Source organism: Monodon monoceros, unplaced genomic scaffold, assembly GCF_005190385.1.
Source record: "Monodon monoceros isolate NGI ecotype Baffin Bay Population unplaced genomic scaffold, NGI_Narwhal_1 Super_Scaffold_21, whole genome shotgun sequence".
Classification (NCBI taxonomy): Eukaryota; Metazoa; Chordata; class Mammalia; order Artiodactyla; family Monodontidae; genus Monodon; species Monodon monoceros.
This window is the reverse complement of record NW_021703778.1, coordinates 25,634,891-25,649,150: the sequence shown is the minus strand read 5'-3', so window position 1 is coordinate 25,649,150 and position 14,260 is coordinate 25,634,891. Positions and strand designations below refer to the sequence as shown.

General features: G+C 41.2%; 1 protein-coding gene across 1 annotated transcript in view; it reads left to right on the top strand.

The window, feature by feature from the left end:
• Window positions 1–2,780: 2,780 nt before the first annotated feature.
• Window positions 2,781–14,260, top strand: part of NET1 (neuroepithelial cell transforming 1) — a 52,624-nt gene continuing 41,144 nt past the window's right edge. Inside the window, exon 1 of the mRNA XM_029239263.1 lies at window positions 2,781–2,908. Coding sequence (XP_029095096.1) covers window positions 2,781–2,908 — 128 coding nt within the window. The remainder of the gene's footprint in view (window positions 2,909–14,260) is intronic.

Here is a 14,260-nt window from a genome sequence, read left to right as displayed (position 1 = left end):
TATATATACACACACACACACACACATATATACACACACACACAATGGAATATTACTCAGCCATTAAAACAGAACAAATTTTTGCCATTTGCAGCAACATGGATGGACTTGAAAAATTGAAATAAGTCAGACAGAGACAAACATGTATGATATCACTTATATGTGGAATCTAAAAAATACAAGAAACTAGTGAATATAACAAAAAGAAGCAGACTCACAGATATAGAGAAAAACTAGTGGTTAGCGGAGGGGAGAGTGAAGGGGGGAGGGCAATTTAGGGGTAGGGGACTAAATGGTACAAACTATTAGGTATAGAATAAGTGACAAGGATACATTGTACAACATGGGGAATAGAGCCAATATTTTATAGTAATTACAAATGGAGTATGACCTTTGAAAATTGTGAATCACTATATAGCACACCTGTAACATATAATATTGTATAGCGACTCTACGTCAATTACAAAAAGAAATAAAAAACCAAGAGAGTGAAAGGAAAGTGGATCATAAGAGGTGGTCCCCAAACAGAATTATTGTAAGTAACTGTATTAATTATTGTCCTCAAAGAACTAGACTCAAGAGAGGACAACATAGAGGTCCCTGCCCTTCACCCAGCCTCACACTTATGAGCTCAGCAACGGTGATCTGGCTCTGAAGTTCCCAGAAACTCTGAAAGCATTACTAAAAACAAAGCCACTGGTTTCTACAGAAAAACCAGCACACTCAGTCTAAAGCAAATGTAAAAACTAAAGGAAGGAGAGGATCTTGCCTCAGTGCTTCCGTTAAAGGCAGTGAACCACTACAAATCAACAAAGCTTGTCCTAAAAGCAGCAGAATTATAGATGAATAGATGAGATTCAGAGCAGATTCAAATCTGATCCAAACACAGATATTTAAAGAAACAAATGCCTCTTTAAAAATTTCTTCTCTTGTGTCAGGAATCTATGAAGAATTGTTTGGTGGGGGAAAAGAGAGACACACATGATGAAAAAAATTTGCTACAACTGTTGACAGCAACACTGTCAGCAACATAGAAACCACTTACCATGCTGATCTGCAGGTGCCCCACTGCCCAGTGGTACTGACAGGAGGAGCCGCCCAGGTAAGCTTTATCAAAGGGCAGGAAGTGACTGTACCTGAGGGCTGAGACACTTAAAGCAGCACAGCCTCTTTTCAGTTTTTCACTTCTCTGGTGTCAGAGGAGCTGTGATGGGCCTACCTGAACACCCTGTGATAAAGTCTGTGCACAACTACCGATGAATTCTCTAAAGCTTAGCCAAATCTGCTTGCGACGTATACCTAGGTTGAAAATAACAAATGTCTTTAAGAAAGAATCCTCCTCTTGTATTAAGAATGTATGAGGGGCTTCCCTGGTGGCGCAGTGGTTGAGAGTCCGCCTGCCGATTCAGGGGACACGGGTTCGTGCCCCGGTCCGGGAAGATCCCACATGCCGCCGAGCGGCTGGGTCCGTGAGACATGGCCGCTGAGCCTGCGCGTCCGGAGCCTGTGCTCCGCAACGGGAGAGGCCACAACAGTGAGAGGCCCTCGTACTGCAAAAAAAAAAAAAAAGAAAAAAAAAGACAGAATTTGAATTTGAATTAACAGGAGAAAAGCAAACAGATTTTTACATGTACAGGGGAGCCTCCATAGGAAAATAAAAACCCAAAGAAGGAGCAAAACCTTAGTGCTTATGTACGAGGTTGGACAATGAGAGGGAATTGTGGAAGAGTAAGTAAAATACACGGGGAGACCAAAGGAAGATAAGAGTTATTTAAACAATTTCTGTTTGTAGAGAATTCTCTGTCCCTGACTCCCCCCATCCTCCTGATATGGGGAGGGCCGCTATCACAGGGGAGATTTATCTCCTGCTTTCATGAAGAAAGGGGGAGGTCAGAAGGCCCTTCTTGCACCTGGTGTTCTTCAAGTGCCTGCAGCTAAAAACAATCCTCCTTCCAAAGCGGCATGTTTAAGGTGGCATATATTGCTACCCTTCAATGTATATACAATTTTATTTCTTAGGATAGATTCCCAGAAAGGGAATCAGAGTGTGAAAGGGGAGGTGATTTTTAAAGCCTTTGACATAAAGAAAGCAGTATTTTAAACCAAAGAATGTGCTATTTAACAATTTTCTTTTTTATTTGAGAAGGTCCTTTACGTGCTGTAGTGCCTTCTTATAATTAGAGGATGAAGGCACTTGGACTCTTCTGCTCTGGAGACAAGAGGTCTCATAATCAGATTTACTGGTTTCCTAGAGAGAGCCCTGAGAACACATTTTTCCAATACCTTTGGTGACCGGGGATTTATCTCACATGAATAATTCAGCGTGTGCAAACCTCATTTTACTTTCAACCTCTCCCCACATGCTAAGATCTAAAATGCTTCCAATTTGCCTTGGCTTGTGGTGAAAGTCCTAATGAACTGTGAACTACTAATCGGATCTTGGGGATTTAGGAATGGAGTCAGAACTAAATCCCAGGTTACACGTTTTCAGCAGGGTGACCCCCTCGGCTACCCTCCCCTTCTAGCTTCTATGAAGTTAAGCGTCTGGAGGTAGGAGGAGAGGGGCGGGACTCCACGTTTCCTTGCAACCGCACGCCGTCCCCTGATTGGCTGGTCCCCGCGCGGCCGCCATTTTCAAACCCCGGAAGATGGCGATGGCGGCGGCGGCGGTGGCGGCGCCCTCCTGACAGGAACCCTTCTCCGGGCCGAAGCGGCCGGGCGCCGTGCGGCTCCCAGCGGGCCTCCCGGGCACCCGGCCACCGCGCCGCCCCCTTCACGCCATGGAGCCCGAGCTGGCGGCCCAGGAGCAGAGCCGGCCGCGGAGGCGAAGCCGCCGGGCCTCGGGACTCAGCGCGGGCGGCGCCGCAGAGCCTTCGGCCGACACCCCCGGGCCGGGGCCAGATGGCAGGTGAGCGCTGGGGGCGGCGGCGCCTGGGGACCCCTAGCGTTGGGTCCGAGGTGGGGGGGGGGGGGGGGGGGGGGGGGGGGCAGGGGAGGGCCGGGCTGCCTACTCTCCTCCCCCTTCTCCCCCCTTCCTCTTCTCCCCCCCTTTTTTTCTCCTCCCCTTTCTTTTCCTTCCTCCTCCTATTCCCCCTCCTCTCACCCTCCTATCATCTTCTCCCTCGTCCTTTATTTCCTTTTCCCACTCCTTCCTACCTCTCCCCTTTCCCCTCCCTCCAGTCTCCTCCCCCACCTCCCTCAGGGGGCCTTGGAGATCCTCTAAACATCCATCAGGTTTCGGGCCGGAATTGGGAAGGTTCCTAAATGCCCACGGGAAACTGCTGGGTCGGGGGACGGGAATCGTCCCTGGAGCCAGAGGACTTCTACCAGACAGCAAACTTTTAGCCTAAAAACGAGCATTAATATGAAAAGTTTTGCCGAGGTCAGAGTCCCTCCTTTGGAGCCTTGGCCAAGTCGGTGCTCAGCGCAGCTCACGGCCCCAGCCTCCTGGGTAAAGAGAGCAAAGAGGATGGTCGACGAATTTTTAACTGTTGACACATTTCACATTCTGTCCCATGTGTCTACAAAGGAAGGACACTAGCCGAGGGTTTCAGAGGCTGTGTCTGCAAGAGGAGAGGGTGAAAAAGTGCTAAAGGCGTGGCTTTCCCCTCACGGTTTTGCAGGGGGTGGGTTTCCAGTGACTGGCGGTTGGACCTTACATCCCTGAAGTTGTGTCCTCATCTGTCAACTGGGATTATAATAGTACCCACTTCCTGTAAGTTGTGAAATTCAGTGAGGTCATGTGTGTAACCCTGTACACAGAGAGCTCTCAACAAATGTTAACTGTTATTTGTTGATTTTTATCTATAATTCCACCTCTGCTCCATCTTTTCAGAAGCACTGTGGTCCACTTCACATTATTACTTGAGGTAAACTACAGTTCCTTACATAATTTACATTCCAGTCATGGCTGCATGTGCCAATCCCTTTTTTTAAAAATTTTATTTAATTAATTTATTTTTGGCTGCATTGGGTCTTGGTTGCTGCGTGCAGGCTTTCTCTAGTTGCAGCGAGCAGGGGTTACTCTTCATTGAGGTGCACGGACCTCTCACTGCGGTGGCTTCTCTTCTTGCGGAGCATGGGCCCTAGAGCGCGTAGCCTTCACTAGTTGCGGTGCATGGGCTCAGTAGTTGTGGCTCAGAGGCTCTAGAGCACAGGCTCAGTAGTTGTGGCACACAGGCTTAGTTGCTCCGCGGCATGTGGGATCTTCCCGGACCAGGGATCGAACCTGTGTCCCCTGCACTGGCAGGCAGATTCCTAGCCACTGCACCACCAGGGAGGTCCGCCAATCCCTTTTTGAGAGAAAGGAAAACACCTTACTTTCATGGATAAGGCATTTATAAACTCATTGTAAGTTATCATGCAGAGAGAAAAGTATCTTTCATTAGATACTGATTTTTATTTTGAAGTTTACGATAACCCTTGCCTGAAACTTTTATACTGATCACAGCCTAGTTTAAGAAGAAGTGAAAGAGCAGAGAGAGAGATGTCATCATCTCTGAGACTGAGAAATAGGAGAATCGGGAAAGAATCAGGAAAGCCTAGTTAAGGGAAAATGAACATAGAGTTTCAAAAACATCAAGTGGGGCAGTGTTAAATTCATTGCACCTGCCTAGTGCCAGACATTGTTGTAGATACTGGGAATTCTGGTGAACAGATGAACTCCCTGCTCTCCTGAAGCTTAAAGTCTGCTTGGGGAGGAAAGACAATAATGAAATAAATAATAAAATATCAGGTGGTCATTGCTGTGAAGAGGCATACTAAGGGGGATAGAGATAAGGAGAGGGTCATGTTGCTGTTTTTAAAACATCACAAGGAGAAGCCTCTCTGATGATAGCGATGATGTTTAAGCAGAGATCTGAAGAAATTAAGGAGCAAAGCCATGTGAATATTTGGGGAGAAAGGCAGTAAGTGCAAGTAGAATCTATATGGTATGTTCAAGGACTGCAGAGAAGCCAGGGTCATTAGAGTGGAGTGAAACAAAGGGCAGAAAGGTAGATGATGAGGTCGGAGAGATGGCTGGGGCCAGATCGGGTAGTATATGGTTGACTGCCAAAAGGACTTTAAATTTGAATCCGTGGTTGGGAAGCAGTAGGAAATTATGTGATCTGTCTTTTAAAAGGATCACTTTGTTACGTGGCAAGGATAGAATCCGAGAGACCAACTAAGAGGCCATTGCAGTTGAAACATCCGAGTGGTAGATGTGGTGGAAAATATTCATATTTGGGATGTGTTTTGAAAGTAGAGCTGACGGGATTTGCAGATGGATTAAATGTGGAGTTAAGAGAAATAGAGGAATGAAGAATGATTCCAAGGTTTTTGGTCTGAGCACCAGAAGAATGGGTTTCCATGTTCCTACAAAGGAAAGACCTGGGGAGTTTGCCTTGGGATATGTTATAAGACTCTTATTAAGGAGTTCATCACACCAGTTTCTTTTTTCCTTTTTCTTTTCTCTTTTTCTGCTTTTTTCTCTTTTTTAAAAAAAAATGCTTTATTGAAGTGTAACAGTTGAATGAAAGAGGGCATGAATCATAAGTGTTTTTGGCTCAGTGAAATTTCATAAAGTGAATGCATCTGTGTAACCAGGTATAAATCGGGGAGTTGTCAGCAAGCAGACTTGAAATCACAGCATTGCGAAGTCATCTAGATAGTGAGTCTGAATAAAGAAGAGATTGGGGGGCTTCTCTGGTGGCACAGTGGTTAAGAATCCACCTGCCAGTGCAGGGGACACGGGTTCGAGCCCTGGTCCGGGAAGATCCCACATGCTGCGGAGCAACTAAGTCCGTGCACCACAATTACTAAGCCTGCGCTCTAGAGCCAGCGTGCCACAACTACTGAAGCCCGCGCGCCTAGAGCCCATGCTCTGCAACAAGAGAAGCCACCGCAATGAGAAGCCCGTGCACCACAACGAAGAGCAGCCCCCGCTCACCGCAACTAGAGAAAGCCTGTGCGCAGCAACAAAGACCCAACACAGCCAAAAATAAATAAATAAATAAATTTATTTTTTAAAAATGAAGAGATTGGGGACTTAACCCTGAGGCACTCCCCACATTTAAAGGTCGGGGTAATGAGGATGCTCAGAGGAACAGCTGGTGAGGTAAGAAAGAGCCAAGTGAGCTCAGGATCCAGGACACCAAATGTAAGAAAGGATTTTGAGAAAGGACATGGGAAACTATGTCAAATGTGACTTATAAAGAAGGACTGGAAAGTTTAGTTAGATAAGGAATGAAAACACCATTAAATCTGCTAATGAGAAGAGCATATTGACCTCGGATAGTTTCCATGAAACAGTTAAAATATTGAATTTAGAATGTTTGTAGTGGGTTGAGAAGAGAATGCGGTGTGATTTGTTCCGGAAATATGTGAGCGTTAGACACTAGGAGTATGGAGATGGAAAAAACTGTCCTTATTCTGGAAGAACTTATAATGATATAGGGAAGAAAGTTAATAATTATAATAGTGTATGACAACAGTTACTATAGCTGTATATATATGATGCCATAGATGCAAATAAAAGGAGAACTTACCCTGACTGGAGAGGACAGGAAATGATTCCTTGTAGTAATCCCTGAGTCTTGGAGGACCAGTTTAGACCATAGGTGTAAATGGGTGACATCATATGGGGGAAGGATGTTAAATGTTAAAAAGCCCTTAAGCAAATGAGCATGATGAGTTCTAGGTATCATAACTAGTTCACTGTGGCTTGACGCTAGTTGTGTAGGAGAGAGGACTCAGACCCAGAGGAGGTAGTGATGAGGGATTATACTGAAGAAGTAAGAGTCGCATCATGAAGGGACCTTGTATGCCATGACAGTAAATCTTAGGAAAACTATTCCCTAAAAAGTGCTCGTATACATAAAATTTCAGATTTGTGGACCCTTGCAGCCTAACTATGGATACCAAGTTAAAAGTCCCCAAGTGAAGATGATGAATTGGTGGGAACTCTATCTGCAGTAGCCTAGATGAGTGTTTGAATCTGATGGCTGGCAATGAGATAGGAGGACTTGACACGCTAAGTGTGGGTTCCACTTTGAAGAACTCTCGCTGCAACTGGAGAGCAAGAAAGAATAATGGAGGCAACACAAGCTTGTGGGGTAGAATCTTAAGGGGTAAACTTGATATGGGGTGGGGGCGGTGGGGAATAAGCAAGTACAGGGAGAGGTTGAAGAGACAAGAGAGAAAAGATGATGAAACAAGTGACCAGCAAGGCAGAAAAGGATGGAATCCAAATTAAGGGTAGAGAATCTAGCCTGGCTAAGAGCTAGGTAAGTTTGGGGGATGGGGTATGTTGTAAGCAGGAATTTGGGGGCTTTCCCACCAGGGTTCTATTTTTTGTGTGAGGTTGGAAATGGTGTCAGCTGAGAAAAGGGTGGAGGCAAAGGCAGCATGAGGAGAGTAATGAAGTTAGAAGAACCTTGGAAGGAGAGGATGTAAGATCATCTACAAGAACATGTGAAGTTTGACAAGATAGTGTCAATTAATAGTGGGGCAAGACAACTGTTTAAGCATAACATCAGATCCAGAAATCATAATGAAAAAGATTGATGTATATGACAATGTAAATATAACTTTTTCTAGACAAACTCACTATACACTGATTTGAAAGACAAAAAACATACAGGATGGGCTTCCCTGGTGACGCAGTGGTTGAGAGTCCGCCTGCCCATGCAGGGGACACAGGTTCGTGCCCCAGTCCGGGAAGATCCCACATGCTGTGGAGCGGCCGGGCCCGTGAGCCATGGCCGCTGAGCGTCTGGAGCCTGTGCTCCGCAAGGGGAGAGGCCACAACAGTGAGAGGCCCGCGTACCGCAAAAAAAAAAAAAAAAAAAAAAATACAGGAAAAGGAAAATATCACCTTTTTAAAAAACATTGTTCACATACTATAGTTTCACCCATTTGAGGTGTATAATTCATTGTTGTCCTATAGATTCACAGACGTGTGCAACCATCACCAGGCAATTTTAGAACATTTTCTTCACCTCAGAATGAAAACCCATACCCTTTAGTTATTCATCCCCCTCCCCAACACTCCTTTCTTGCTTTACCCCAACCTCTAATCTACTTTCTGTCTCTATGAATTTCCCTCTTCTGGACATTTCACATGAATAGAATCATGTGGCCAATTTTAGTGAGCCATCCTTTGCCCATTTTTAAAATTGGGTTATTTATATTTTTTATTATTAAGATATAAGAACTCTTTATTCTGGATACACGTCCCTTACCAGATACATTGTTTGCAGGTAGATATGTTCTCCTATTCTGTGGGTTGTCTTTTTTTTTTTAATTGAAGTATAGTTGATTTACAAGTTGTGTTAGTTTCTGGTGTGCAGCAAAGTGATTCAGTTATACATATATATTCTTTTTCAGATTCTTTTCCATTATTGTTTATTGCAAAATATTGAATGTAGAGCCATGTTCTGCTCCTCCTCCAGCGGCAGCCATGGCGGCAGCTCGGGCATTGTGGCAAGGGGGGCGGTGCCGGGCAGACCCTCCCTAGAGGTCTACCTCCTCTGCCTCCTCCTGTCACCGCTCTGCTGCTCCATTATTTCTTCAAATATTTTTTTCTGCTCCTTTCTCTCCTTTCCTTCTGGTACTCTCACTGCATGTATATTGGTGCGAAATCTGGTAGATAAAACAACATTTTAATAAGGTGTATATTTAAACCAAGCAATTAGAGGGATTTATCTTAAGAAAGCAGTTGCATAGCATATGTAGATGTATGTACAAGGAAGTATATCACAGCACATTTTTATAATAAGTTTAGAAAAAACGAGAAAATTAAATACATTATACTTTTATACAATGAAATATCATTAGCTATAATAGTTTTTAAAATCTCTTTTCATAATTCAGATGGAGTTTATTTGGTATATTGTATACAGTATATTTGGTTTTTAGTTTCTTTTTTGTTGTTGTTTTTGGTACATTTCCTCTGTGTATCTGTGCAGGTTTTCTCTAGGGCAGCAGTTCTATAAGTTTGACATCACTGATAATCTAGCTTAACAGAGGAGGGCTGGATTCTTATATCGCCTTGTATATAATGTGTTGCAATGTATAAAGTTGAAGTATATAAAGAATGAAGTATATTAGTAGATAAAGAAAATCTGCCCTGACATAGATTTTCAGTTCAGTAAGGCATGGGTACTTTAATAGGCTTTTCAGATAATTGAGGATATTCTTTGATAATATACCAGAGCTTGACAAGTGGTAGTTTCTTAACAGGTGGCTGGAATTTAGAATCTGAAACCATAGCAATGAACTTTTCATTCTCTGTTACATTAAAATCCATTGGTCTGTTAAAACTTTGAATAGATCTATTTTACCCATCCTTGATTTTGTGACATTATGCATTTGTCATTTGGAAAATATTGGCACAGGGAGTTAAGCATATCTTCTAAAGGTTGATACATACTGTTACATGCTATCAGAAAACCACAATTATTAATAGTACCACCAATCTCATGTGAAAGCTTTTAAGTATTGGGAGGATGCCATGCTCATAGTGATGGGTACAGTTTTCAAAAAATTCTAATTTTCATTTGAAAGCTCAAATTTTTATCATTGGCAGCAGCAATACTTCATTATAGATAAATGTCCGCAAAATACTCAAGTCCAAATGACAGTTTATCTGTTAGTCATTCTCTCAAGTAAAAATATTGTTCTCTGCAAAGCTAATTTGGTTCACAACCTGATTGATCACACAATTGCTTTTCCTCAAGACAACCTTATTACACTGGCCATTTTCCCTTATTCAGAAGGGATATTCTCCTGGAATTTGTATCGTTACACTTGATTCATTTATATTTAATATCTAATTCTTATTCTTTGTCTCTGACTGCTTTTAAGAGTAGAGAACCAAGGATATGACCCAGTGTACAAGTGGAAGGCTTGGCCTTAAATAATAGAGCTTATCCACTGTAACAAGAGAGAAGAAAAGGTCTATGGTTGTTAGACTGGACAGTGTAAATATGTGGGATATAATAAGGTGCAGAGTCAAAGCTGTTAGTGAGGTGGGAGTGGGGAAGGAGTATTGGAAGAGTAAAGAGAAAGGTTTGAAATAGTTATTTCAGAGGGTAGGCGAGGAAATGACAAGGGAAATCTAATAGCGTTGCTGAGCAGAACTGAGGATCACTTGAAATTTGTGGTCAGGAATTCATAGTGAAACTAGGCACCGTGTGTGTGTGTGTGTATACACGTACATGTGTACACACATTTGCGTGTAAGTAAATTTTTTTGAACATAATGTGTGTGATGACTACTATAAGATATGGCAGGGGCAAGATAATTAGGGAGAAAAGAGTGGAGACATCTGGAATCCACTGGGGTGTAAGCTTTCTGTGCAGCTGCCTCTTATGTGGCAGGCCTCTCGCTCCTTTTTCCTCTTCCGTCCCTCTCTTTTTGATTTTTTTTGTTTTTTAAAAATTGTATTTATTTATTATTTTATTTCATTTAATTAATTAATTAGCACAGGGTCTTTGTTGCGGCAGGTGGGCTCCTTGGTTGTGGCATTCATGTGGGATCTAGTTCCCTGACCAGGGATCTAACCCAGGCCCCCTGCATTGGGAGCGTGGAGTCTTAACCCCTGCGCCACCGTCCCTCTCTTTTTGTTCTGGGTAGTAATAGGCCAGGGTCTTGTCCTCAGGCAGCCCTGGGCCCCACCACGCAGCCCATAGCTCAGAAGGCGGCTTGCTTTTATGGCCCAGTTTTCCTAACACTGTTTGTTCTAGCCCCAGCTTTGACTCAGCTAATTATTTTCTCTGGGAATGTACACTCTTTGAGACTGTGACCCACAGCCAAATAAAACATTAGTGTTTAAAGAGTTTAGGCTTTACAGTCAGGCTCCTTGGGTTCAAACTCTTGCTCTTGAGGACCTAATCTCTTTTAAGTCTCACTTCATAGTGTCTAGCTCATTATTAGTATCTATCTCATAAGGCTGTGATTAATCTCTTTAAATCTCACTTCATATAGTATCTGTCTCATAAGGTTGTGAAAATTATGGTAGGTAATTCAAGTAAAACATTAGAATAGTACCTAGACACAGCAAATACTCCAGAAATCTTAAGTGTCATTATTTTTGTTTTCTGCAGGAAGCACTAGAGCTATAACTTACTTACCCTCTGTCAAGGAATGTTTAGCAATTACCTCTGTTGTCAGTTTTTGTGGAGGTGGTACAGTATAGTTGGTAACAGCACAATGCTAGATCTTTGACTTTTGTTTTCCTAGTGAAACTGATGAATTTGTAGAATGGACATCCAGGGTTAAAGGTATATTCTTAAGCCAAGCTAGCTGTTCTGTTAACTTAGAGCTGAGGATTCCTGTTGCCTTTAAGGGAATTTAACTTCTTGGATGGACTATTTTTCAAAACATTTAAAAAACTAAATTAGGGCATATAAACACAAATTGAGCCAATCCTTGATAATCCCAAATTGTCATTATTATTACTATTTATATTAATAGTTGCTGAAAATAAAAGGATGCCCCCACCTAGCTCCTAAGGCTGTTTCCTCCCACATTGAAATGACTGTACTTTTTAACAGTTTTATTGAGATATAATTTGCATGTCATAACATTCACCCATTGTAAGTGTGCAATTCAGTGATTATTAGTAAATTTATAGACACAGTTCGCTGTTAGAACATTCATCATCCCAAATACTCCCTCAAATTTGTTTGCAGTTTGTCCTTTCTCCTACCCCCAGACCTAGGCAGCCACTAATCTGCTTTCCATGTCTATAAATGTCTATTTCTGGACATCTCATATAAATAGAATTATACAATATATAATCTTTTGCATTTGCATGTTTTGCAGTTTGTCCATATTATGACATGTATCAGTATTTCATTCCATTTTACTGCTAAATAGTATTCCATTATATGAAATGAATATTCCACATTTTGTTACTCCATTTACCAGTTGCTGGAGATTTGAATTGTTTCCAGTTTTCGCTATTATGGATAATGCTGCTGTGAACATTTACATACAGGTCTTTGTGTGGACATATGTTTTCATTTCTCTTGGGTAAATTCCTAGAACTGGAATTGTGGAGTCCTATGGTAAGCTTATGTTTAACCTTTTAAGGAATTGCCAAACTGTTTTCCAAAGGCTACTAGATTTTTAACGAAGTAGCTTTTAGATATTTTTCTCTTCCCTCACTATTACTTGCTGCTGGCATTATCCCCTGTACCCTGTCTCCTGAATCTGATGCTGTGGGCAAGGCAACCTGATAAGTATATTAGAAATTTGTAACGCAAAGGCATTGAATGATAGTCTTGAGTATTAGTGTAGGATGTTGTGATGTCTGGAATGTGTGTGTGCATGCTGGTTTCTAGATGCTCAGCTGTGTTCTGGACTAGAGATGTTCCAAGATGTATCTGTTACTTGGGACTTTCAGATACAGGTGAGAAAACCCCAGTGTGGTAGAGGAGATAGTCTACATGATTATCAGCTCCACCAGGCTCTTTCTGAAGTGGAGAGGAGACAATCCCTTAAGATGCTAAGCAGTCAAAGCAGTAGGAGATGTCTGCTTCCTCAGATATTAAACCCAAATAAGTGAATTTTGTCATTGTTTGTCTAATTTGCAAAGCACTTGAGACACTGAGTAGTTCAACACCCCAAATACCAACAAATGTTATCTATAAAGAATAGTTTACACCATTCATTCTATAAGATTGATACATTCATGGTACCTTTGGCATTTACAGATTACATTTTTAATTTAGCTATCTGTGAGTTACGTATAGTTGTTTGTAATCAGGCTGAGAAATGTGTTTGAGTGGCACCCAACAGCTGCATATCAGTAATACTGTGTTCTTGTTTTCACATAGGAAGTAATTTTTCTTAACAGATCTGGAGGCATCCCAAAAACTTTTCAATTATACTTTGTCATATTTCAAATGCCCCTATGCCTCAAGTCTTCTTTTTTGCTAATTTCAGTGACCTACTCTGCTATACTCCTATCATTAGCCCTTCTATTTAGCTTGCTTTTTAAAAAACATTACTTTGCTAACTCATTTTGGTTATTTTCATTGTAAAACCTTAAATACCTATCTTATTATAAGCCAGTATCTTTATATTTTGTGGTTTATTTTCCTTTTTAATTAGAATAGTCACTTATATTGTCTGGTACACTTTATGAAAATGTTGCCATTTATAAATCTGCCATTATAAATCCAATTCAGCTCTTAATTACCTGCCATGATAGAGGAGGACAGTGACACAAGTCATAATCTCTGAAAATACAATTCGGTTTAAGAATGAAATAACAGGATGATTTTCTTTTGAACATCAACTTTGCCATTTTAATTACGCTTTGTTTAGACTAAATTTAGTTTAGTGTAAAAATAATAGTTTGAAAACACACCAAGTGATACAAAAGGAAACGTGTTAGAGGCCAAGGAATAATCACAATGGGGTTAGTAGGAAACACAATTAATATACCAAGCTAGTTCCTTTAGGTATTAGTTTATTTTATGCTTTAAATGTTATAATTATTTGGATATATGAGAAAAGGGGATTGGACAAAAATTCTTGAAAAGATGAAGAACTGTCACTTCTTATTTCAGCCTTTGAGCTCCCTTTTAAATGGACTGTACTGGGTATCTTCTAGAAAGGCCATTTTTAATGTTTTATGAAATCAAAAATTTTTCCCACAAGGATTTAAAATAGCTGTATTACATTTTGAGTCTGACCCCTGTGAAAAAATGATTATATATCTTTCCAAGATTTTTGAAAGCCGGCACTGACTCACATGCTTTCAGGGCACAATTTGTTTTTTGGGTTCCTGTTTTACATGAGTTTTCAAAATAAATAGGTACTTGTTATTGAAATAGGAAAAAATAGCATTACTGTAAAGCTGATTACAACTGGTGCTGGAAAGAATCTTGCCATCCAATTGGAAATATTTTTCCAGTTTGTTGACCTGTTTAAAATTCCGAACAGCTAATTCTTTCCAGCTTTCAAACATCAGATTCATTCTGAGGTCAGTATGGACAATTCTACGGAATAAAGAAATGAATAGCTTTGGTTTTGTGTTCTCCTTAATACTTGTCTTATACCCAAAAGGAAGTGTTTATTGACTGTTTTAAGTGCCACTATGATTACTACTTTGTAATGAATATTTGTATTACATTAAAGATAATCTGAGAAATCATAATTGTTGCTTCTCAACCCAGTCCCTACTAGGGCTCTTTTTAACTGTGTGGTATACGATAGCACTTACCTAGAGGAGTGTTTTTAAAAAGTGTGCTCTGTGGACTCATAA